Below are 22,500 nucleotides of genomic sequence, written 5' to 3'. Positions count from 1 at the left end.
AGGCATGGGGGGAGGTTAGGTTTAGGCGTGGGGGTGGGAGAGGTTAGGTTTTGGGTTAGGGTCTGGGGGAGGTTAGGTTTAGGCATGGGGGGAGGTTAGGTTTAGGCGTGGGGGTGGGAGAGGTTAGGTTTTGGGTTAGGGTCTGGGGGAGGTTAGGTTTAGGCATGGGGGGAGGTTAGGTTTAGGCGTGGGGGTGGGAGAGGTTAGGTTTTGGGTTAGGGTCTGGGGGAGGTTAGGTTTAGGCATGGGGGGAGGTTAGGTTTAGGCGTGGGGGTGGGAGAGGTTAGGTTTTGGGTTAGGGTCTGGGGGAGGTTAGGTTTAGGCATGGGGGGAGGTTAGGTTTAGGCGTGGGGGTGGGAGAGGTTAGGTTTTGGGTTAGGGTCTGGGGGAGGATAGGTTTAGGCATGGGGGGAGGTTAGGTTTGGCGTGGGGGCTGGGAGAGGTTAGTGAAAAACGGGGAATATAGAACCCGGGGAACATAGAAACCGGGGAACATAGACATGATCCCTGCTTTAGCATCACCCTGGAAGGGATGTTGCTAAAAGCGTTTCAGGAAGTGCCCGAGGGTTCACCGTCGACTCAAACGGCAGAACGGATCAAGTTCAATTCTGGTTTACATGGAAAGATAGTGTGTGGTCAAATTCACCCAGTGTTGATATCGCACAATAGTAGCATCCCGGCTTAGGAGATTTGTGTGTGTTGTTATCTCACTGTTGCATCATGGAATAGTTCATCAGTCCTCAAACAAATCTCTGTGATCAAATAGAGGAGCTGAGAACTTTGTACCATGTCACATGACGGCGTATTTACGGTAAGAATTTGCTGCCACAGAACAAACACAAAAAGCCATCCCCTCGCACAGATATGATAAGGCTTTGGTAGCCTGTAAGAAGGGTATTTAAATTCTAAAGCTGCGCCGATCTCAAAAGCTGGCTGACGATCAAATCAAATCTTCTTAGCGGACAGGTAGATCTAACCGTAGCCTGTTTGTTTGTCTGGCTGCCCGTGCCTCTACAGAAGACTACGGTACATTCAAATTAGTTTTTACGTTTCAGCTATTCTTAAGTTTAAATGTGCACATCATTTACATTTTTACAATTGCTATGTTGTAAACTATACGCTCACGTCCAGTCATGCACAAGTTAAAGTAGTTATCTTTTGTGAATCATTATGGGCTTGCAGCTTGTCCTAAACATTGGTATAAATATGTTATAATGCATGCTGTATGCACATTACAATTTCCGGGTATTTTTTTTCCATTGGTCACAAAAAATAACTTGCAGCTTACAGTTGTTTAGCAAAGCTTACAATAAATTAACAAATGAATTCACACATTTACCTGATGCTCGAATTCTAGTATGGATTTGTTCACAGATATTGAATGCCCTCTCCATCCTTAAAGACAAAATACAAAATAGTTTCCCAGACAATGAATCAAAAAAATATAGATATATTGCATATTAAAATAAATATACCCTCACACACCTCATCAATGCCTATGTTGTCAGTTATACTTAGTAGAGTACATCAGCTGATTGAGTGTTGTTGTCACTTGCTACACTGGGAGGCGTTTTACAAGTGATCCAAAGTTCAAGTATTTGTATTTACAGCATTAAGAGATCCTTCTTTAGGTCACTGATCAGCTTGCAGTTTCCCCTCTAATACTGAGTTTATGTTCAAATAATTTAATTCACAACTCGTCATACTAATTTAACTGTCAATCAAAAAAGAAACAAACACATTTGAACCCCTTGCTCCAATCCCAATAAATGTACTTGATTTGTGTCCCTGCCCACCCACACACCCCCCATCCACGGCCTGCCACTGCCAACAATGACAGTGGCCGCTAAGTGCATTGTGCAAACTACAGTCCTACAGGACAGTACTGTGTGTTAACTGACTGCCAATAGGAACACTGTCTGAAAACTACTGCTTTGGCATGTATAAAACCCTACATGCATCACATGTAGTATTATATTTGATCTATTATATTGAGGAGTTTGGATTTGCATTTTAATTTAAATCCATAAGATTTTGAGACATGTGGCTTGCGGCTACAGTGTTGTGTTGATCTGACCCATCGGTTCTGTAGCGTTGAAAATACAGAAGAACCTGACACAAAAACTTGGCGTGACAAGTGTCAGACTCAAGTGAAATGCCTGTTGTATAGATAATGCAATGCAACGTCCTTTTTCAAATGTTTGTAGCTGTCAGAAGAAGGAGATGAAGAAGAAGGAAGTTTCAAATACATCACATCCTCAGAGTCGAATGGCTTCGGTTCCTGTGAGAGTCCCATAGAGAATAGTCCTTCTCCATGATGTTCCATGATGTTTCTGACTCTTCCCTCTTTGGTTAGGTTGGCCTAATCCTCCTGATTGGACTGTTAAGACCGGACCCGACTAGACTAGACTAAAGTAGACTAGACCAAACTGGGCTGGGCCAGACCAGACTGGACCCAACCAGACAGAACCAGACTACACTAGCCTGGATTCGGTCAGACCCGACCAGACCAAGCTAGCCTAGTCTAGATCCAACTAGACCAGATTCAGACCAGCCCAGAAGTGACTGGGCTGCACCACAACAGACCTAGCATAGCCACACTGGACTAGATCCAAGTTCCACTTAGCAGATGGTGCAGGTCTTTGACTTCCCTCCGTCATCACCTACACACACACACACACACACACACACACACACACACACACACATACGTGCACAAGAGAGGGAGAGAGAGAGAGGGTGAGATTGATATGGGGTGGTCCTCAACATGTAACAGCCACTGAAAAAATACAAATGAGTTATGACTTGTCTATCAAGCCATTCACTGGACTTATCCACATCCATTCATCCATCCATCCATGTATGTTTCATACCTGGTTCCAGTTTCTTCTTCTCGTCCTCGATGGCCTTCATCTTGGCGTTGTAGACCTCTGCCAGCTCATTCCAGTTCTTCCTGTTGTTGTTCAGGCCGTCAAACATGGGCTGGATCTCTTTGTGGAACCTGGAGAACTCCTGAGCAGTGCAGAGAAAACACACTGACTGTCAATCTGTGTGTATGTGCACACTGAGTGCCGCTTAAGGGGCTGATGTGCATATTGGACCTGTGTATTTGAGCAGCCAGTGCCTTTCTGCAATTAATTCTCTATGGTAAGGATGCGCTAGGAGCGCACCTCTTTCAAGGAGCGCACCTGGCGTTTAAGCGCTCTGGGCGGCTATTGTTTTTTGGCGGAGCGCTCTGGGTGAAAAAGCTGAAAAAAGTTGAACATTTGGAGGGAAAGCGCACTACTCTCTTCTCCTACCTCTTCTCCTGTCAGGGGGATCCTCAAACTCCTCAAACCAGAATTGCCAATAATCTGGCTTTCATGTTTACAGTGCAAACAATCAACAACAACAAACAGACAAAACCAGCTGGCTACCATCTGTGTGACCGTATTGCGTCCTGACCCGTACTGCACGCAACGGCAGGCGAAAAACAAAACAAAACGCACACAAAAACTCTCCGTGCGCTGTGTTCTGTGTTCTGTGTTCTGTGTTCTGTGTTCTGTGTTCTGTGTTCTGTGTTCTGTGCGCATTGGAAGCGCTCTCAACATGATTTCCAAAGCGTTCTTATGTGAAACACACAGGTCCAGTGTGCACGGCACCTAAGGCCCAATGATGCTCAACATTAAATATGGATACGCATATGGACGAAGCCTTCTGTCCGTGCTCTCTAACTGCCCACTTGTGGATGTATTGCTTAACATGATACCAGCGTGAAAGACGCACGCACACACACACAACCCTCTGTTTGAAACGGATGCATTTATTTCCATATGAAAATGTAGCATAATTGGGCCTTTAAGGGGATCACATTGTGTTGGAGGACAATGTGTGTGTCTGCTTGTGTGTGTTTCTGTGTAGCTACACTCACGTGTGCACATGCATGTGTCTATGTGTGTTCTTGTCCAAATACACTGTTGAGTGATATACAGCTAGCTAGATGGCATTCCTGTTCGGGGTGGCTGAGTTTAGTGGGTTCAACTCTGCTTTTCTGTTATTTAGCCTCAGATGGTTGCAGGTCAGGCGTCAGGGGTCAGGGGCCGGGGCCAATAGCAATTGGCACAACATCCTCCTTTCTACACAAGTCTCTGCCACAACACCCACCTGCCATGCACCCCCTCACCCCTCATGTCCCCCTGAGCTACGGTGGCCTGTAAGTGAACTATGAACTTGCATTTTCACAAAAGAGACAAGTAACTTAAGTTAGCTAACAGAAATGTCTACTAAAAGATAATATATCACAAGTCAAAATACTGTGTTTGTCACTTGCTTTCCTAGCTTGAGACAAGGTCTTTTTCGCCTATGTAGCTGAGATGGTTTGCGATGCTGGACAGACATCATCAGCCAGTGGAAAACGTCTGGAGAAAAGAATGTGTGTGGAGTAGGTGAGGGAGGAGACATGGTGAAATTCCAACAGTTGGGGACTTTTTGTTCAGGCCAGAGAGTTTTGACAAGCAGAGACTTCAGCAGCTGGCGAAATAATCAGTGAATCACTGCTACTGATAAATAGCCCTATAAATCCCCCGCTGACATATTGTTGTTTTGTGCTAGAGGGCAGTGAAAACCTTATGGCACGCCCCTTTTGCCAAATCCATATCTCAACATCTCTCTGTCTAACATGTCTTAACATCCCTCCCCTCCATCTATATCAACTGCTCACAACTCATCTCTTTTCATAGGATCATACAGTACACTTACAGGGTTCCTACACATTTTCCATTCCAAAATTCCATACTTTTCCAGACTCAAATCTCCAGAATTCTTTGTCAGACCATATTTGACATCTGAGTACACAAGGGTGTCACTTTGTGTTGAAAAGTGGTGGGGACATTACATTACATTACATTACGTCATTTGGCAGACGCTTTTATCAAAAAAGCGACTTACAATAACACATTTTTGTCAGCAATAGAGCAATCAACTATGGAGCACAGTCTATGATAACTACAACTTCTGAAGGAACAGTGGTACAAGTTTAGGTTAGTTTTTTTTTTTTTTTTTTTTTAGAAAGAGAGAGAACGAAGTTAGATCAAGAAGGGCCCAGATGGAGCCTGAAAAGGTGTGTCTTTAGTCTTTTCCGAAAGATCGGCAGTGATTCAGCTGTCCTGACCGAAGGTGGAAGCTCGTTCCACCATTGAGGTGCCAGGGACGAGAAGAGTCGAGATCGGGATGAGCGACTTTTGAGCTCCCGTAGCGAAGGAGGGGCGAGGCGACCTGCACTGGTGGAGGAGCGAAGGGAGCGCTGAGAGGTTTGGAACCTGACCATGGATTGCAGGTACAGGGGAGCTGACTGGTGTGCTGCCCTGTAGGCCAGTACCAGTGTCTTGAATTTGATGCGGGCCGAGATGGGAAGCCAGTGGAGGTCCTGGAAGAGGGGAGTGACGTGAGAGAATTTGGGTTGGTTGAATACCAGACGGGCTGCAGCGTTCTGAATGAGCTGAAGCGGTCGGATGTCGGTGGCAGGTAGGCCGGCCAGGAGCACGTTGCAGTAGTCCAGGCAGGAGATGACAAGAGACTGGACCAGGAGTTGAGTCGCTTCTCTTGTGAGAAAGGGACGGATTTTGCGGATGTTGGAGAGAGAGAACCTACAGGAGCGTGCTGTCGCAGCTATGTTGGCTGAGCAAGATACCTGGTTGTCAAGGATCACCCCAAGGTTCTTAGCTGTTTGGGAGGGAAGTACAGTGGTGTTGTCAATGGAGATGGAGAGATCTGCGAGAGGGCAGTCTTTCCCTGGGAGGAAGAGTAGCTCTGTCTTACCAAGGTTGAGCTTGAGGTGGTGGGCAGACATCCAGTCGCCAATGTCTTTGAGGCATGCAGAGATGCGAGCCTCGATTTGAGTGTCGGAGGGGGGGAAGGAAAGGAAAAGCTGGGTGTCATCAGCGTAGCAGTGATAAGAAAAGCCATGAGAAGAGATCATAGGCAAGATATCTGATATAGAGAAGGAAAAGTAAGGGGCCCAGGACTGAGCCCTGGGGGACACCGGTTTTAAGAGGACAGGATCTGGAGAGGGACCCTCTCCATGAGACCTGGTATGAGCGGTTCGAGAGGTAGGAAGCAAACCAGGAGAGTGCAGAACCTGAAATGCCGAGGTCAGACAGAGTGGAAAGAAGGATTTGGTGGTTGGCTGTATCGAAGGCAGCAGACAGGTCAAGGAGGAGAAGAACAGAGGAGAGGGATGAGGCCTTAGCAGTGTGAAGGGCCTCTGTGACAGCAAGAACAGCTGTCTCAGTGGAGTGAGAAGCCTTGAAACCGGACTGCGGAGGTCATTTTGGGAGAGATAGCGAGAAAGTTGTTCGGACGCTGCTCGTTCGAGGGTTTTGGAAAGGAATGAGACATGTAAAAAGCTTGGACTTTGAAGACCTTCTCAAGTGAAGACTGAAAAGCTCTGACAGAAAAGACTTGAGCTCATGAGACTCATTGGGCTCACAGAGTCTGACAGCTGCATGACAGTTTGGAGGTCGTGGGTTCGAGCCTCAGTCAGTTTTAAAGGGCGACAGCCAGACAAAAGACTGAAAAGCTCTGTCTTAAAAGATGTGGCCCAGTGGCTCAGATAGTTTGATTGCTGGAACAGCAGTAGTGAGGTTGTGGGTTCCAGCCTCAGTCGGTTTTGAGGTTGTGGGATCAATCCACAATTCACAGTAAAAAAACATTTAGACTGTCGGCTTTGGCATCTGATTTGAAAGCGTAAAAAGTGACACAGGTGGGATTTGCACCAGAGAACAAGTACACACCAAGCAGCTGTTTATCCCACTGAGCTAGAGTCAAGGACTGTCCAGTCTCCTTCATCAGCTTATTTCTATCAGTTTTCAAAACTACTGATGATAAAGAAGCATCACTGCTGACATCTTACTGTATCATGTGATCACTTCTGAAGCCAGAGCCTGATGCAGGGACTGAACCAACAACCGTCTATGTTGATCTGGGTGAGCTACAGCCCACTTATGGACGACAATACTATGGACGAATAATCATGTCTCTGTGTTTTCAGGCTGAACGGTGACACCATACACAATCTTCTGTGAGCTAAATGTTCAGTTGTGAGTCAAAGCCACGTGTGAGATGTACTGTAGGGCTGGGCGATATGGAAGATGTGCTTTTCATCATCAATTTAGACATCAGAAATGTGTCATGATATTAAAATATCTTCATATCATCACAATATGATTCCACTTAAAGATGATAAATGATAATATTGAATTCTTGCCCAGCCCTAGGTTTAGGTAAGGTAAGTAAAACAATGGTTAGGTTTAGGCAACAAAGCCACTTAGTTGGGGTTGGGATTATGTTTGGGTCGGGATTCAAACCAGGTCTCAAACGGGGCCGCCACTCCCACCCCTTCTCCATAGAGCAACTCTGACCTACTTAAACCACTCTCACCCCTTCTCCCTAGAGCAACTCTGACCTACTTAAACCTCAGACTGTTATGTCAAGACCACTGGGGGGTCACTGCGAGGTGACCTCCAGACCTCCAGAAGACCTCCAGAAGGGGCCGTGACAAATTGGTGTATTTTGACTCCCCGGGAGTGAGACCGGGTTGGGAATACAGCTAGATGTTTATTAGGTAACTCATTTAAATGGTTTTAAAATCCAACTGCTAACATGTATGTTACATTCTGATGCCATGATAAAACACCTGCTTGTATTATCAATTTATTTGGTCTAAATTCAGAATTGTAATATTTAGATAAATGAATAGTCAGTCACAATAGAAAGAAGTCTGGAAACAAATATTTTTCCATAGTCTCTTTTCCTTTTTCCATACTTGCATAGGAACCCTGCTTATGGTTGGGGAGGGAGATGGTCAGAAGAAGCATTCATTACCTTGTATACGAACGCGCATACGAAGTCAATGAAACCGCACTGCATCTTAGGTAGTTGCTCAGAACAATTTCTGTCCATCATGGGCTGTGAGAGAGAGAGAGAGAGAGAGAGAGAGAGACACACACACACACACACACACACACACACACACACACACACACACACACACACACACACACAGACACACACACACACACACACACACACACACACACACACACACACACACACACATACACACATACACACACACACAGAGACAGAGACAGAGACAGAGAGGCAGACAAGAACAAGAGGCTTTGGATGATAACTCTGAGAAAACTGAACTGATATAAACAGGTTAAAACAATTCAGAGAAGAGAAGAGAAGAGAAGAGAAGAGAAGAGAAGAGAAGAGAAGAGAAGAGAAGAGAAGAGAAGAGAAGAGAAGAAGAGTAACACGGGTAAGACCCTTACAATGGGTTGTTGTTCCAGAACGTTTTTCTCCAAGTCTCCCTGTTCCCAGAATTCAGCGGCGACCATCAGAGCCACCTGAAGAGAGACAGACAGAGTCAAAGACACAGATAAATAAGTGACCAAAACAACAACAATTATTATCATTTTATATGTAGGGCCTCTAGTAATGTGCTAGTGGTTTGGACATGGGGTTCATTGGACACTTCTTGAAGCTTTTCTTCTTTAGATCATTTTTTGGGCATTTTTGCAGACAGGAGGGGTGGGGAGAGAGAGAGGGGATGACATGCGGCAAAGGACTTCGGGTCGGATCCAAGCCGCACGAAGGGCCGAGCCTCCGTCATACGCGTGCTACCAGGTGAGCTACCAGGTGAGCTACCAGGTGAGCTACCAGGTGAGCCACCAGGTGAGCCACCAGGTGAGCTACCAGGTGAGCTACCAGGTGAGCTACCAGGTGAGCCACCAGGTGAGCCACCAGGTGAGCTACCAGGTGAGCTACCAGGTGAGCTACCAGGTGAGCCACCAGGTGAGCTACCAGGTGAGCTACCAGGTGAGCCACCAGGTGAGCTACCAGGTGAGCCACCAGGTGAGCTACCAGGTGAGCTACCAGGTGAGCTACCAGGTGAGCTACCAGGTGAGCCACCAGGTGAGCCACCAGGACGCGGGGCCGAGCCTCCGTCATACGCGTGCTACCAGGTGAGCTACCAGGTGAGCTACCAGGTGAGCTACCAGGTGAGCCACCAGGTGAGCCACCAGGTGAGCTACCAGGTGAGCTACCAGGTGAGCCACCAGGTGAGCTACCAGGTGAGCCACCAGGACGCGGGGCCGAGCCTCCGTCATACGCGTGCTACCAGGTGAGCCAGCAGGACGCAGGGACGCTTCTTGAAGCTTAAGCCTTAGCTGTTTCCACCCCTCGGATCTCTTCCAAGACATCATGTCATGGAAGAGAACTTCATTGGAAACCTGTCTCAAAGCATATCTCTGTTTTTTAGTCTGGCTCTGTTTGACAACCCTGTGTGTGTGTGTATGTGTGTGTGTGTGTGTGTGTGTGTGTGTGTGTGTGTGTGTGTGTGTGTGTGTGTGTGTGTGTGTCTGTGTGTGTGTGTGTGTGTGTGGGTGTGTGTGTGTGTGTGTGTGTGTGTGTGCGTGAGCGCGTGTTTCTGTCTTTGTTTGCGCAAGTGATTTTTGTCTTTCTTTGCAGACAACCAATGCAGAGCAGTATTGCTAATCTCTTATATGCACTTTGGTCTATGATGGTTGTTTTCAATGTGCGTTATCAATGAACTTGATATGACTTGACTTTGGATTCTGTGTTGTCTACAGTAAGAAGATAAATATCACTTGACTTTGGATTCTGTGTTGTCTACAGTAGGAAGAGAAATTCAGTGCTTCTAAAAATGTTTGAGAGCGATGTGTTTCAGTCCGTGACCTCAAACTTATTTTCTGGGGACCCACTTTTTAAAAATGACAAACCATTGAGACCCAATTCACAATAGGCCTCATCTATCAATTATGAGAAGAGCAAATTTGTGTATAAATGAACCTTCCTGATCATGTTTATTGCCATTTCCGCATCACCTTATAATATTATCTTGAGTAGGTACCAGTCATTTCTGGCTGCCAAAATAAATTGTTGAAATTCTAATTACATGCATTACGTGCATGTGTGGTTTTGTCAACTAAAGGTGCTGTCTCCTAAAAGCAAGCTGTGCTGGTCAAGTAGCTAACGAGTTTGTTAGCTCCCGAGCTAGCGACTTTCTTCTTCTCCTTCGGTAAAGCAGGAGGTAAACCGCAATGCAATGCGGTAAACCGCATTGCATTGTGGTATACCGGGTGAAAATGTAGGGTACATTCGCTGTTCACTAGAAATCGCTGTGCATTGTGGGTATTTTATAGTGGACAATATAGTGAATCAAATTAACAGCTGATAATTCGGACACTAGTACACAATGGCGGACACACTAGAATCTAGTGTGTCCGCCATTGTGTACTAGTGTCCCTATGACAGATGCGGACTATCTAGTGACTATTTCTGTCATAGGGACCGATTCCTAACTCTGATCTGCGTGTATGTGTGATTGTGTATCTGTGTATCTTGTGTGTATCTGTGTATCTGTGTATGTGTATCTGTGTGTATGTGTATGTGTATGTGTATCTGTATGTGTGTGAAGGCTGTGAACCCACCTTGCTCTGTACCTCCCAGGGCTTGGTGATGGCTGACAAGTCACAGCCGGTCATCATCATGGCCCTGGAGCAGACAGAGACACAGAAGATATTCAGACATCCCACACACACACACGCGTGCACACACACACACACACACACACACACACACACACACACACGCACGCACGCACGCGCGCGCACGCACGCACGCACGCGCACGCACGCACGCACGCACGCACGCACGCACGCCATACTGAATCAACTCTGTTTATGTGTTTGCATCTCATACGTACATGACAATTTCCTTCCTGATGGGGTTATTGGAAATGTAGGCGGTGGCCTCCTTGTCGTCTGTCATTGGCTCTGTGGCATTCACAATGTTTTGGAACATGGTTCTCTTTCTGTATGTGGAAAAACAGGTAGACAGACAGATAAACAGACAGACAGGCAGACAGGCAGGCAGGCAGGCAGTCAGTCAGATAGGTACGCACATTGATTACACAAAACATTTTTCTTTCTTGTGTTGTTAAACCCAAAAGAAGAGCACACGCACAGCAGGCAGATAGACATTGAGTGGCTTCAGCCAAATATGTACTAGCCTTGCTATACATCGATTAAAGTAGCACTACAGCTAGCTGTCTGCCAGTTCAAATCAGCGATCGGACGGTAACACGGTAGTTGCGGTCTGAATGCATTCAGTGCAACTCACTTGAAGTAAAGGGCCAGATCAGATCAGATGAGAAACTCACTTGAAGTAAAGGGCCAGATCAGATCAGATCAGAAACTCACTTGAAGTAAAGGGCCAGATCAGATCAGATCAGAAACTCACTTGAAGTAAAGGGCCAGATCAGATCAGATCAGAAACTCACTTGAAGTAAAGGGCCAGATCAGATCAGATCAGATCAGATCAGATCAGATCAGAAACTCACTTGGAGTAAAGGGCCAGATCAGATCAGATCAGATCAGATCAGATCAGAAACTCACTTGAAGTAAAGGGCCAGATCAGTGGCGATGATGCAGACGTCAAACAAGTGCTGCACTGTCTCAAACTGACGCTTCTGGAGGTTGCAGAAGATGTTCAGGCTCTGGGAGAGACAATGACAAGTGGTTATGTGTGTGTTAATGATTAATAATGATTTTACACATCACTCATCTGACCACATAAAACGTACACGTTCTTCACCTGAAAGCTTTGTATAAATGCAGTAATATAACCGTAACCCTATAATACTTTGAACTACTGCTTAGACATGGGATGCAGTAATGTGTTGTACCTCCTCAGCCATCAGCGTTTTGCTGTACTCCAGATGATGCCTCTCCATAATGGAAGTGCCATGCAGCTTGGCCAGAGGATGCCCACTCCTACAGATACACAGAGAGAGGTCACCCACAGGTCACACAGAGAGATGCTACACACTCATACACACACACACACACACACACACACAATTTTAAATGATTTATTTATGTCCACATAGATAGAGAGTACAAAGGACATAAACACTAGTTATGCAATCAGATGTTGGGAGTTGGTCAGATACAAGAGTGCCTAATTGGCGACCACAATAATGCATACAAAGAAGATATATATAATACCACAAACACACACACACACACACACATGCACGCACACACACACACGCACAGAGAATTAAAGTTGGACTTGCTTTGTCTGGTAGAGGTTGTTGGTTCCTCTGTGGTCGATATCATGGCAGAAAGCGGCAGCAACCATGGCAAAGGCATCCAGATCAGAGTAGTATTTCCTCAGTTTTCCTGTCTGTGGGGGAGAGATAGAGAGAGAGAGAGAGAGAGAGAGAGAGAGAGAGACAGAGAGAGACACAGAGAGATAGAGAGACAGAGAGAGAGAGATAGAGAGAGAGACACAGAGAGAGAGAGAGAGAGAGAGAGAGGAGAGAGAGATAGAGAGACAGAGAGAGAGATAGAGAGAGAGACACAGAGAGAGAGAGAGAGAGAGAGAGAGAGGAGAGAGAGAGACAGAGAGAGACACAGAGAGATAGAGAGACAGAGAGAGAGAGATAGAGAGAGAGACACAGAGAGAGAGAGAGAGAGAGAGAGGAGAGAGAGATAGAGAGAGAGAGATAGAGAGAGAGACACAGAGAGAGAGAGAGAGAGAGAGAGGAGAGAGAGATAGAGAGAGAGAGATAGAGAGAGAGACACAGAGAGAGAGAGAGAGAGAGAGAGACACAGAGAGAGAGAGAGAGAGAGAGAGAGATACAAAGTGTAAGTAGTAGACCATGGCCGATGTCACTATGTGATTAGGATGTGGCCTACATGCAGTAAGCTGTAGGTCTTGTGCAGCAGATCTTGTGCGAACCTGCAGCAGGCAGAACATGGTGTGGCCTACGTTGAAGCCATGCCTCCAGTTGTGGTAGGTGATGCTGCGGTAACCCTTCCTCACTGTGTACATCCACCTGGTCAGAGTCTGAGAGGGAGAGGGAGGGAGAGAGAGAGAGAGAGGAGAGAGAGAGAGAGAGAGAGAGAGAGAGGAGAGAGAGGAGAGAGAGAGAGAGAGAGAGAGAGAGGAGAGAGAGAGAGGAGAGAGAGAGAGAGAGAGAGAGAGAGAGAGAGAGAGAGAGAGAGGAGAGAGAGAGATCACCAGCATTATCTGCAGTGAAGAATCTGGATGATGAACGACTAGATGTTTTGAACTTCCCGACTCGCTGGCTGACTGACCTCTGCGGGGACTTTGAACTTTTCGACGACGCCGAGCTCGAAGAACATGCGGATGCCAGCTTTGATGAGTTCAAACTCTGAGGTGGGGAAGTCACTGAAGGCGAACGAGTAGAGATTCTCTCCGTTGACGTTGTCAGATGGCGGGCAGGTTGCTCTCTGCACAAAAACACAACAATGTATATCGAGTCACCAACACCTTTCATAACTTTCATAATTTCAATTTTCTTCTTCTCCTCTTGCCTATCCATGTGATTTTTGCTGTGTGTGTGTGACGTGCTGTACCCCAAACATTCCACCAAGTCTGTATGGTAATGGTAAAGTGAGTAATGATGAATGAGTAATGTATTACGTTTCTGAATGGAGATTTTCAATAAAACATACCAATAGTTTATACATCTCCTTCTGGTCGCAGTCCTCTGGATCTGCATCAAACTTCTCTGTGGTGTTCTGGTAAAAAAAACAATAAACAGAGAACAATCATCTGTAAATGACATTTACATTCAAGACACTCCTACGGTAGATTGTCAACAATATTTAAGCTATTAGCAAAGGTACGAAAGTCCCAGTGATAAAAATAGAGTCCGCACACTGGCAGCTGCTCCCAAATATTTATTTGACCACAAAAAAAGGTGACGTTTCGGGCAAAGCCCTTCCTCAGACCTCTAAAGTCCCAGTGCCCAGACAATAGATATTCTAATAATAATAATAATAATAATATTAATATTATATATTATCGACTCTTCTCGTCCCTGGCACCTCAATGGTGGAACGAGCTTCCACCTTCGGTCAGGACAGCTGAATCACTGCCGATCTTTCGGAAAAGACTAAAGACACACCTTTTCAGGCTCCATCTGGGCCCTTCTTGAACTAACTTCTTTCTCTCTCTTTCTTATATAAAAAAAAAAAAAAAAAAAAAAAACGAACCTAAACTAAACTTGTACCACTGTTCCTTCAGAGGTTGTAGTTGCCATAGACTGTGTTGCATAGTTGATTGCTCTATTGCTGACAAAAATGTGTTAATGTAAGTCGCTTTGGATAAAAGCGTCTGCCAAATGACGTAATGTAATGTAATGTAATGTATTATAATATTAATATTATTGTGTCTCTAGAAAATTCATTTTTAAATGGAGAAGGGTGGAGTTTAGTAATAACTGCCTAGAAAATAACATGTTTAATGATGAGCCACAGTCATATTAACCCACACTTATTACACCTTATTGGCTGAAGGAAAGGACAAATGTTCCTTTGTATCAATAATCCATTAATATCAAACTCAATGCAGGTCTCAAAATACTATCTATCAGACACAGGGTTAGTTAGTCAAGTATGGTTTTTTAATGTTGCCATAACACACCATAACACAATGTCGTGAGTGACTACTTTGCTCAAGGTTTGGGATTCTACCTAATTTAGTGATTTGGGAGAAGAAAGATTTGATTTGATTTTTGAAAGCCAGGTTAACAGTATGCAGTCCGGTAACTAACTACTGACCAGGATGAAAGCCAGGTTAACAGTATGCAGTCCGGTAACTAACTACTGACCAGGATGAAAGCCAGGTTAACAGTATGCAGTCCGGTAGGTAACTACTGACCAGGATGAAAGCCAGGTTAACAGTATGCAGTCCGGTAGGTAACTACTGACCAGGATGGATTGCAGCTCATCTTTGGTGCATCTGGTCTGGACCATGAGCATCTCCTGGGCGATGTCTTTCCTGTACTCCATGCGGTTCAGCCTGTCATAGGTGTCGCAGTTCAGCACCGACCAGCCCAGGAACTGTGTCAGGGCCTGGAGAATACACACTGAGTGAATGAGTGAACTGTGTCAGGGCCTGGAGAATACACACTGAGTGAATGAGTGAACTGTGTCAGGGCCTGGAGAATACACACTGAGTGAATGAGTGAACTGTGTCAGGGCCTGGAGAATACACACTGAGTGAATGAGTGAACTGTGTCAGGGCCTGGAGAATACACACTGAGTGAATGAGTGAACTGTGTCAGGGCCTGGAGAATACACACTGAGTGAATGAGTGAACTGTGTCAGGGCCTGGAGAATACACACTCTGAGTGAATGAGTGAACTGTGTCAGGGCCTGGAGAATACATACTGAGTGAATGAGTGAGTGGATGGATGAATAAGAAACAGATATTATTATTTTTTTTTATTTTTTTTTCTGATTTCCCCCCATTTCTGTATGTACCATTATGGTAGAGGGACATAAAAAGGTATAAAGAAATAGAGAGAGAGAGAATACACAGATGCTGACCTCAGTGATCTGTTCATCGTGCTCATCAAATGGCTTGCCATCTTTCCTGTTGTAGAAAGTGGCGACGCCCACGATTTCTTCCTTCTTGTTGACGATGGGCAGAGACAAGACGTTCTTAATGACAAAGCCTGAGTCGTCCACAGCCGCTTTCTGAAAGACGTTAGAAAACAAATGTGTTAAAACCGTAGACATAAATAATATGGACGTAGCTATCCCATTAGATTTCTTCTCCCTGGCGGAGTTCAAACGTTGGCCGTCACCATCTTGATTTTTCGTCAGCAGAGTGGGAGGGAATGGGTTGAGTCCTTCCGCACCTCACGTGAGATGGGAGTTTTCCCAGAGCCGCAGCTCCGCCTGCTATTGGTCCGTGATCGGCAAGCTGCGTGATCGCTGGACAGGCGACATCTATTTTACTCCAAACGGGCGAGTTATATAAAAACTGACCCCCCTACAGTTGTTATTAAAAGGTGAAATGAGCTATATAGACCAAAACCGTGTTTCACCCCTCACTGGAAAGATGTTTAATCCTGTTACAAAGTCGGGCATTTTAATATGGGGAGATCTGCCTACTGCCTCCGAGCCCAAGTGGCCATTCAACAAATTACAGCTTAAATAAAGACTTCCGCATCTTCCTGGGAAAGTGGGTGGGCTTGCCCACTGGTTGAAACATGCAATCAGTTCTTGCCAGCACTCCATAGCACATTGAAACTGTATGATAGAAAATGATGGTGGGGGCCATGTCTGTGTGGAAAATAAATAGACAATAAACACTTCCTGACCTGGAAAGTGAAGTAGTCATCTGCAGCCACGTTCATCATGTTACAAATCTAGGCGGTGGAAAAACAAACAAACAAACAAACAAACAGTTCAGTCACATAAAAGCAGAACTTAAACAACACCTTTGCTATTAGTACTCCCTTTTTTATATCTGTGTGTATTCTCTATTGGTTTACTGTTTCTACTGTCATTCTGTATAATATCTTTTATCTGAATGAATTCATTGTAAAATATATCAACGGCATCTAACATTCATCAGTCTTTACTTGCCACTAAAGCTTATTATCTACAGTGCATTGGTATCCTATCACAAATGTGCCATAATTCGACAATCATAGCAATTCACAACCTATGCAGATGCCTCATGTAGATACAGATCAAATGAGATGATGTTGACTTAATATTTCTTAATAGGGCATATTGAAAAATGTGCATCAAAACGTGAAAGCGCGGGGGTTCCACGGCAGCACACGTTTGCTCAACTGCAGTTCGGCACGGAGCGAGGTACAAATGAGCGTGCCCTAGGAATGAACGTACGAAGCTAGAAATGAGTTCTAGTAGTGAATGTAAGTTTAGAGTGATCTGTCTGTCAGTCCATACGCACACTATCACCTTATCGATATGTCCCTATACACATTCACCAAGTCCATTCCTTACTAAATCATTATTATTATTCCTGAACAAAAAGTGATTCTCATTCTGAATAGCCCTGAACAGCCCTGATGAGAGACTTACCATGACATTCTCTGCCACATAGGTGGGTAGTCCACTAACTAAAGCCCAGTGGTCTGCAGGTGGACCACTGAAAAGAGAGAGAGAGGGGGGGAGAGAGAGATAGAGAAAGTTATGTGGGCTGGGTTAATCCCTAAGAAGTTTGTTAAACAATGCTGACACTCATACAGACATAGCCTCTCCACAAGTCCCACATTTAATGCATGATTGATAAATATGAGAATAAGAATTGAATCAGTTTTTTTTGCTGTTGCAGTCTATGATCTGTATTTTGGTCCTTCTTAATATAGCCTACTACTGTACATAAAAATGTTGTGGATTTGGCTGTTCTTGGTCTGGCATCGCAGCCTGGCCTATAGCGGAGCTGTTGATAGCGAGGGGGATGTTGATAGATTGATTCATAGCTTGCTTGTTATGTCCAAGTCACGATTTTCATCGATGGTAAAAATTTGTTTTGACAATCCGTTGCTCGTTGATATTGTAACGAATCGGGTATTCGTTCAAGGAACCGGAGACTTGAAGTTGGTACAGGCTTTTATTCTTGGCTTCACAACAGCTCCTAGCCGCTAGCTTCGCTGCTAGCTCTTCATGCAACCACCCGGTCAGCTCGCTCACATAGCCTGACTGACTTCCGCCCCGGCCGCTGGTCACATATATCCCCTTCCCCCTAGGAACACACCCACACATATCAGCTCCCAGCCACACACGGAAACCCCACAACACACGTCAAACCCCGAATCGCTACAATATATTGGTATGTTTTACAACTGCCAAATGTAGTAGCTAAAGTAGAGATAGCCTGCTGTGTCTGTTTCTGTTACGCATGACTACTACTGGTGCAGTGCTGCTGCCGGTTGCCGTGGACACCTTGGTCTCTGTTGATTGGGTAGCGTGGACACCTTGGTCTCTAGTGATTGGTTAGGGAAGACCAAAGCCCGCCCCCTCATAGAAAATCCTCTGAAGTGACTGACTGCAATCTCAGACTAGAAGAGGAAATGAGTTGACGAGTTGACGATTCAGTCTGAATATCAGGCTAAGCCACCACTACTCACGGTATGACTTTGATTTCTTCTTTGCTGCCTTCCAGGAGGTAGTCAATGATCTTGTAAAAGATGACTTCCTACAGAAAAAAACACCTTTTACTTTTTGACCAAAGAATCATCTTCAATCTATGCAAGACAATAGAAAAGTTGAATACAATTTAAAGTGTCATAAGTATAACTGTGATAGACTCACATTTTCAAGTAAAAACTCAACTGAATTACATGACAAAACTAAATGACAATATTTAAAGAGGAGGAATATGATTTTCAGAAAGGGAACCAGTAGAAGTCTGTTACCCTGCCGTCCGGCGTTTTTGGTCCCTTATAAGGTTCCACATCTCCCAGTTTCACCGGCCACTCATCATAGAATTCCTGGAGGAACAGAATGTAGACGTTAGGTTTAGTTTATTGAACCGTTTGAGAAACACATGAGTCTCACTGTTATTAAGGCTACTACAAAAAGCCAAATATGTATTTCCATTGTAATGCTTTGATTTAAAACACAGACAAAGAGGCAATGAGAACAATCATTACATGATGACATTATTTCCTAAAATAAAGAAATGTCAACAGTTGGTATTCAGATCTGAAGAGTTTCATTCTGAATGAGATAGTCACCATTTGAATAAAATGGCAACCTCTCATACAATATTGCTGGCAGAAAAGAAAAGTCAAGCAAATTAAGGAATGTTGTACCTGAAGACCTCTCCTTACAAAATAGTTGAACATTTTAATAGCTCATTATATATATTTTTTCTTTTCTTAATAAATGATATCGCATTTGAAGATTAAATTAGTTCCTACAAAATCCATCAAATTCAGTAAAGATACAGTACGTATCTCTATTCATCCTCATTCATCCAAAGATCTACTAGAGGCAGACACATAAGCACTATATAGCATAGCATAAAGCAAGAGCGATTGTATCCACTTATATACTTTGTTTAGTATTAGGAATATGCTGCTTCTGCTATTATTCCACAACCTTGTTGTTTTAAACTGGTAAAATCCCTCTTTGGCTATTTATGACCACGGCCACGAGTACAATGTATTCCTTGCTCTGTGTAGATTGTAATGTACTCCTCCAGACCCACCTTCTCTTTGGTCATGTCCAGCAAGCCCACTGAGTAGCGCTCGCACTGCAGGTAGGTCCTTATGGTGTAGAGGGCTTTGTGGAACTGTCTCTCAATGTCTGTCAACTCCTCAAACACTTTACTGGCCGACCAGAGCAGCACCTATAGCCAAGGGAACAGGAGGTGCTGGGAATGAATTGTATAGCATCCAGTATAGGAGCTTTGCGAAGTGCCCTAGAAATACCAGAATATGAATTTCTGTAGTCCAGCATTGCTTTTGGATGAGTTGGGCAACATTAGTTGTGTACCATACCTCATAAAACGGAGGAGTTATCATTCATTGCTTGAATAAATATAAGAATAATCATTTCCGTCTACTGTCAGTGAATGTACAGTAGGTATTATCAGTGCTGATAGCAGGTAAACGGTTGTGGGCCTAATTCAATTAAACATTGGGGACGAGAGGTGGCATACTCGCTCTGCACCCCAGTTTCCAGCTCAAAGGCTGCTGGAGCCCATGCCCTGACTCCTTCTGGATTCCATGTTGAACATGTAGGCTGTGATGCTGCGTGTCTGTCAATACCTGACTCCTTCTGGATTCCACGTTGAACATGTAGGCTGTGTAGTGCTGCAGGGCGATGACTTGGGCAAAGTTCATGTACTTGTGGAAGAGCTAAGGACCAAATCAGATTGGAGAAGTTATTGCTGTTGTCATGTGGAAAAAACTCAAATTGTAGTGATTTTCATCATGGTTTAACTCCCCTTGATTATATGGTTCTTTGCATGACCCTTGGCCTTATGAAAAGCCCACTGAACCTAACATGTATATGGTCAAGATAAAGACTGAAGGCTGTTTTCACTCATACTGTCAGTAAGCACACTTATTTGAATAGAAAGCAGATATGCGCAAACAGAGTGATGAGTTATCAGACCGTATCGAACACAGAGTACAATGAGATAATGTGTCTATCCTATTAATTACATAGTGGTTCCACAGTATGTAAAGTTTGAGAACCTGTCTGACACTATGAGGGTCAAAATCAGGTTAAATATCTGCAACAGCATCAGCCAAGTGTCCTTGTGTAAGACTCAAACCCCACTGCCTGCAAGTGACTCTGGATTAGACCATTAGCAGAAGTCTGCACTTTGATACCTTCTCATCTTCCGTGGAGAAAGCATCAGCTCCTATTTTGTTTAGTGCCATGACAACTCCAATGCACTCCTTCTCAGCCATCAGAGGGAACGTGAGCATGCATTTGGTCTTGTACCCAGTCTGTTTGTCCACAAAGTCACTGAATTTTGGATTCTGGATCATGAAAAGAAGAAAACTGTGGTTACTGTCAGAACCGTCAGGTCTCCAAAAGGTGAACTTAGAACATCACAAACAAACAATGACATAGTATCATTTTATATATTTTTTCATATCAACAAAATCTCAATATTTCAAAACTTTTGATATGAGCAAGAAAAAACGCCAATCCCATTCATTCTGTTTGCGGTTCAAGTTGCTTTCCATATGGTGATGTTGTATTTTTTTAATAAACAAACTATAGTGTAGGGGCTAATCAAATTCCATCTACAATGCACTTGGCAGATGCCATAAGCTCCTTTCATATGTCATCAGCTACAGAGAGGACGGATCAGTGGGTTTATTATCATATTATTCAGTGTAAAATAATGTGCATTGCAGCTTTCAAATCTAAAATCCAATTATTTTTTTGTCAGTTTGAACCCTCTGTAAGTTCAAAAATCCAAGAGAAAGACATTTCCAGATAATTAATTTATTTTCCAAACATTTGGTATTTAGATAGCAAGCTACATGTAGGCTAAAAATCAAGCATAATCTTTTTGACTGAATGTCATTTAAACCGACTTGAGCTTGTAGATATTCAGATATCTATTTAGTAGCCTATGTCCTTTATTAGTTGTTTGTGAATAGAAATGTCAACATTGGTAGCTTTTCATTATTTGGGAATTTAATTGATTAATTCAGTGCTGAAGCTAAAGGATTTCTACATCAATAGGCTGCAATTATTTAACACAGAACCTACCATTTCAATTCAAATGACTATCAAGCACTCCAATTTAATAGCTAAATAATGAATTAAATCAATGGTGATAAATGAATTTGATCAATATTGGCCTAAAAGTGTGTTCATTATTCAACACCAGCCTGGATATTATGCCTTTTTTCCCCCCAGCTTTGCACGCACAGGCACACCTGTCGCGCGTAATTTCTTGGAGAGTGCGCATACTAGAGCTTCATGATGGATCTCTTACCTTTGTAACGTCTGGTACATTCTGTGGCTTTTTGAAGTGCGCGGTGGAACCAACAACACCGATATCGAGAGGGAAGACAATCTCAGCCTGGGGATTGACCAAGTTCGACTCATACTTGGATGTCGGAGTCACGTCAAAGAGGCAAGTGGCGAGCTCCGGTATTCCGTTTCTCGCCCGTAACGCATAAAAACTGACCCTGTCGGCTTGCAATATCAAGCAAACTCTTTGCAACACTTTATGGATGCTTTTCTCCATTGTGACCGTGGTCTGCATTTCTTGGACCAGTTCGAAGATGATGGCGGCCTCTTGAACGGAGTTAACATCCTTGAAGGAAGCGGTATCTTTTACATCGACAGGTGCGCCAAAGGCGGTCGCCAGCACATCGGCGCGCAACTTCTTATCAAAGTATTCTTTGGCGAACTGCGGGTTGTTCTCCAGGTATTTCTCCACACTGCCCTTGTCTGCCATGTTGAATGAACTCACGTCGGGTTGTTGTTTTTTATATTCCCGTCAAAAGCATCACCCGAAATAAAACGGTCGATATAAGGGAAGCTGTGATGTGGCCTATAGGGGTTGGGTTGATCAGTGGCCCCCGTTGGTGCGGACGTTCATCCTCCTCCACTGTCCCAGAAGCAAGCAGAGCGTCCAGCAGCCACTGACTGACAGACAGAACTGGGCAGATTGGGGGCTTAGAGGCTGAAAGGATCAAAGTGGCCCGCTAATTAACTAATTAATGTGACGTCATGACATCACAACCCCTGCTCTAAGCGCCCTTAACTCGCAAATCCTAACCACTGGTCATTTTATATCCCCATCGGAAGGAAGGAGAGTTTCAGTCAGACTGACTGAGAGAGAGACTGTTGTCAGGTCAAATGATGTTTGAGGCAGATATTCAAAATATTTGGATGATCAGGAGGACGTGATGGAAGCAAAAGGAAGTGAATCTTCACTGCACTTCATTAGAAGCCGGGTGTCCAAAACCCCCTGATATGAAAAACATGGTACAAAAAGAGTGAAGGGAGGAAAAATAAATAAAAAATCTGAGTGCAGCAAAGCATCAGGGGCTATAAGGTGTCCTGGGGGAGTGTGAGAGCGAAACATCTTATTATTTCTCCGTCATATTGCCTATGTCAGTATTTCTTGCGTAGTTAAGAAGAATGC

General features: G+C 44.3%; 1 protein-coding gene across 1 annotated transcript; it reads right to left on the bottom strand.

Annotated features, from left to right (window-relative positions):
* Window positions 1-2,054: 2,054 nt before the first annotated feature.
* Window positions 2,055-21,807, bottom strand: pde6c (phosphodiesterase 6C, cGMP-specific, cone, alpha prime; the record flags this gene model as incomplete). The annotated part of the gene is made up of 22 exons (XM_083635074.1): window positions 2,055-2,086; window positions 2,874-3,012; window positions 7,861-7,944; window positions 8,316-8,390; window positions 10,497-10,560; window positions 10,772-10,879; window positions 11,463-11,563; window positions 11,753-11,840; window positions 12,146-12,255; window positions 12,814-12,921; window positions 13,173-13,328; window positions 13,554-13,619; window positions 14,814-14,957; window positions 15,435-15,584; window positions 16,214-16,261; window positions 16,947-17,013; window positions 17,996-18,063; window positions 18,284-18,358; window positions 19,081-19,221; window positions 19,643-19,732; window positions 20,213-20,365; window positions 21,340-21,807. 22 exons carry the CDS (start codon window positions 21,805-21,807, stop codon window positions 2,055-2,057), a joined length of 2,535 nt encoding a protein of 844 aa, XP_083491200.1.
* Window positions 21,808-22,500: the final 693 nt, after the last annotated feature.

This window comes from Poromitra crassiceps (assembly GCF_964638095.1).
Source record: "Poromitra crassiceps genome assembly, chromosome: 4".
NCBI classification, from domain to species: Eukaryota; Metazoa; Chordata; class Actinopteri; order Beryciformes; family Melamphaidae; genus Poromitra; species Poromitra crassiceps.
The sequence above is the reverse complement of the archived record's forward strand: the minus strand, read 5'-3'. Positions and strand labels throughout refer to the sequence as shown.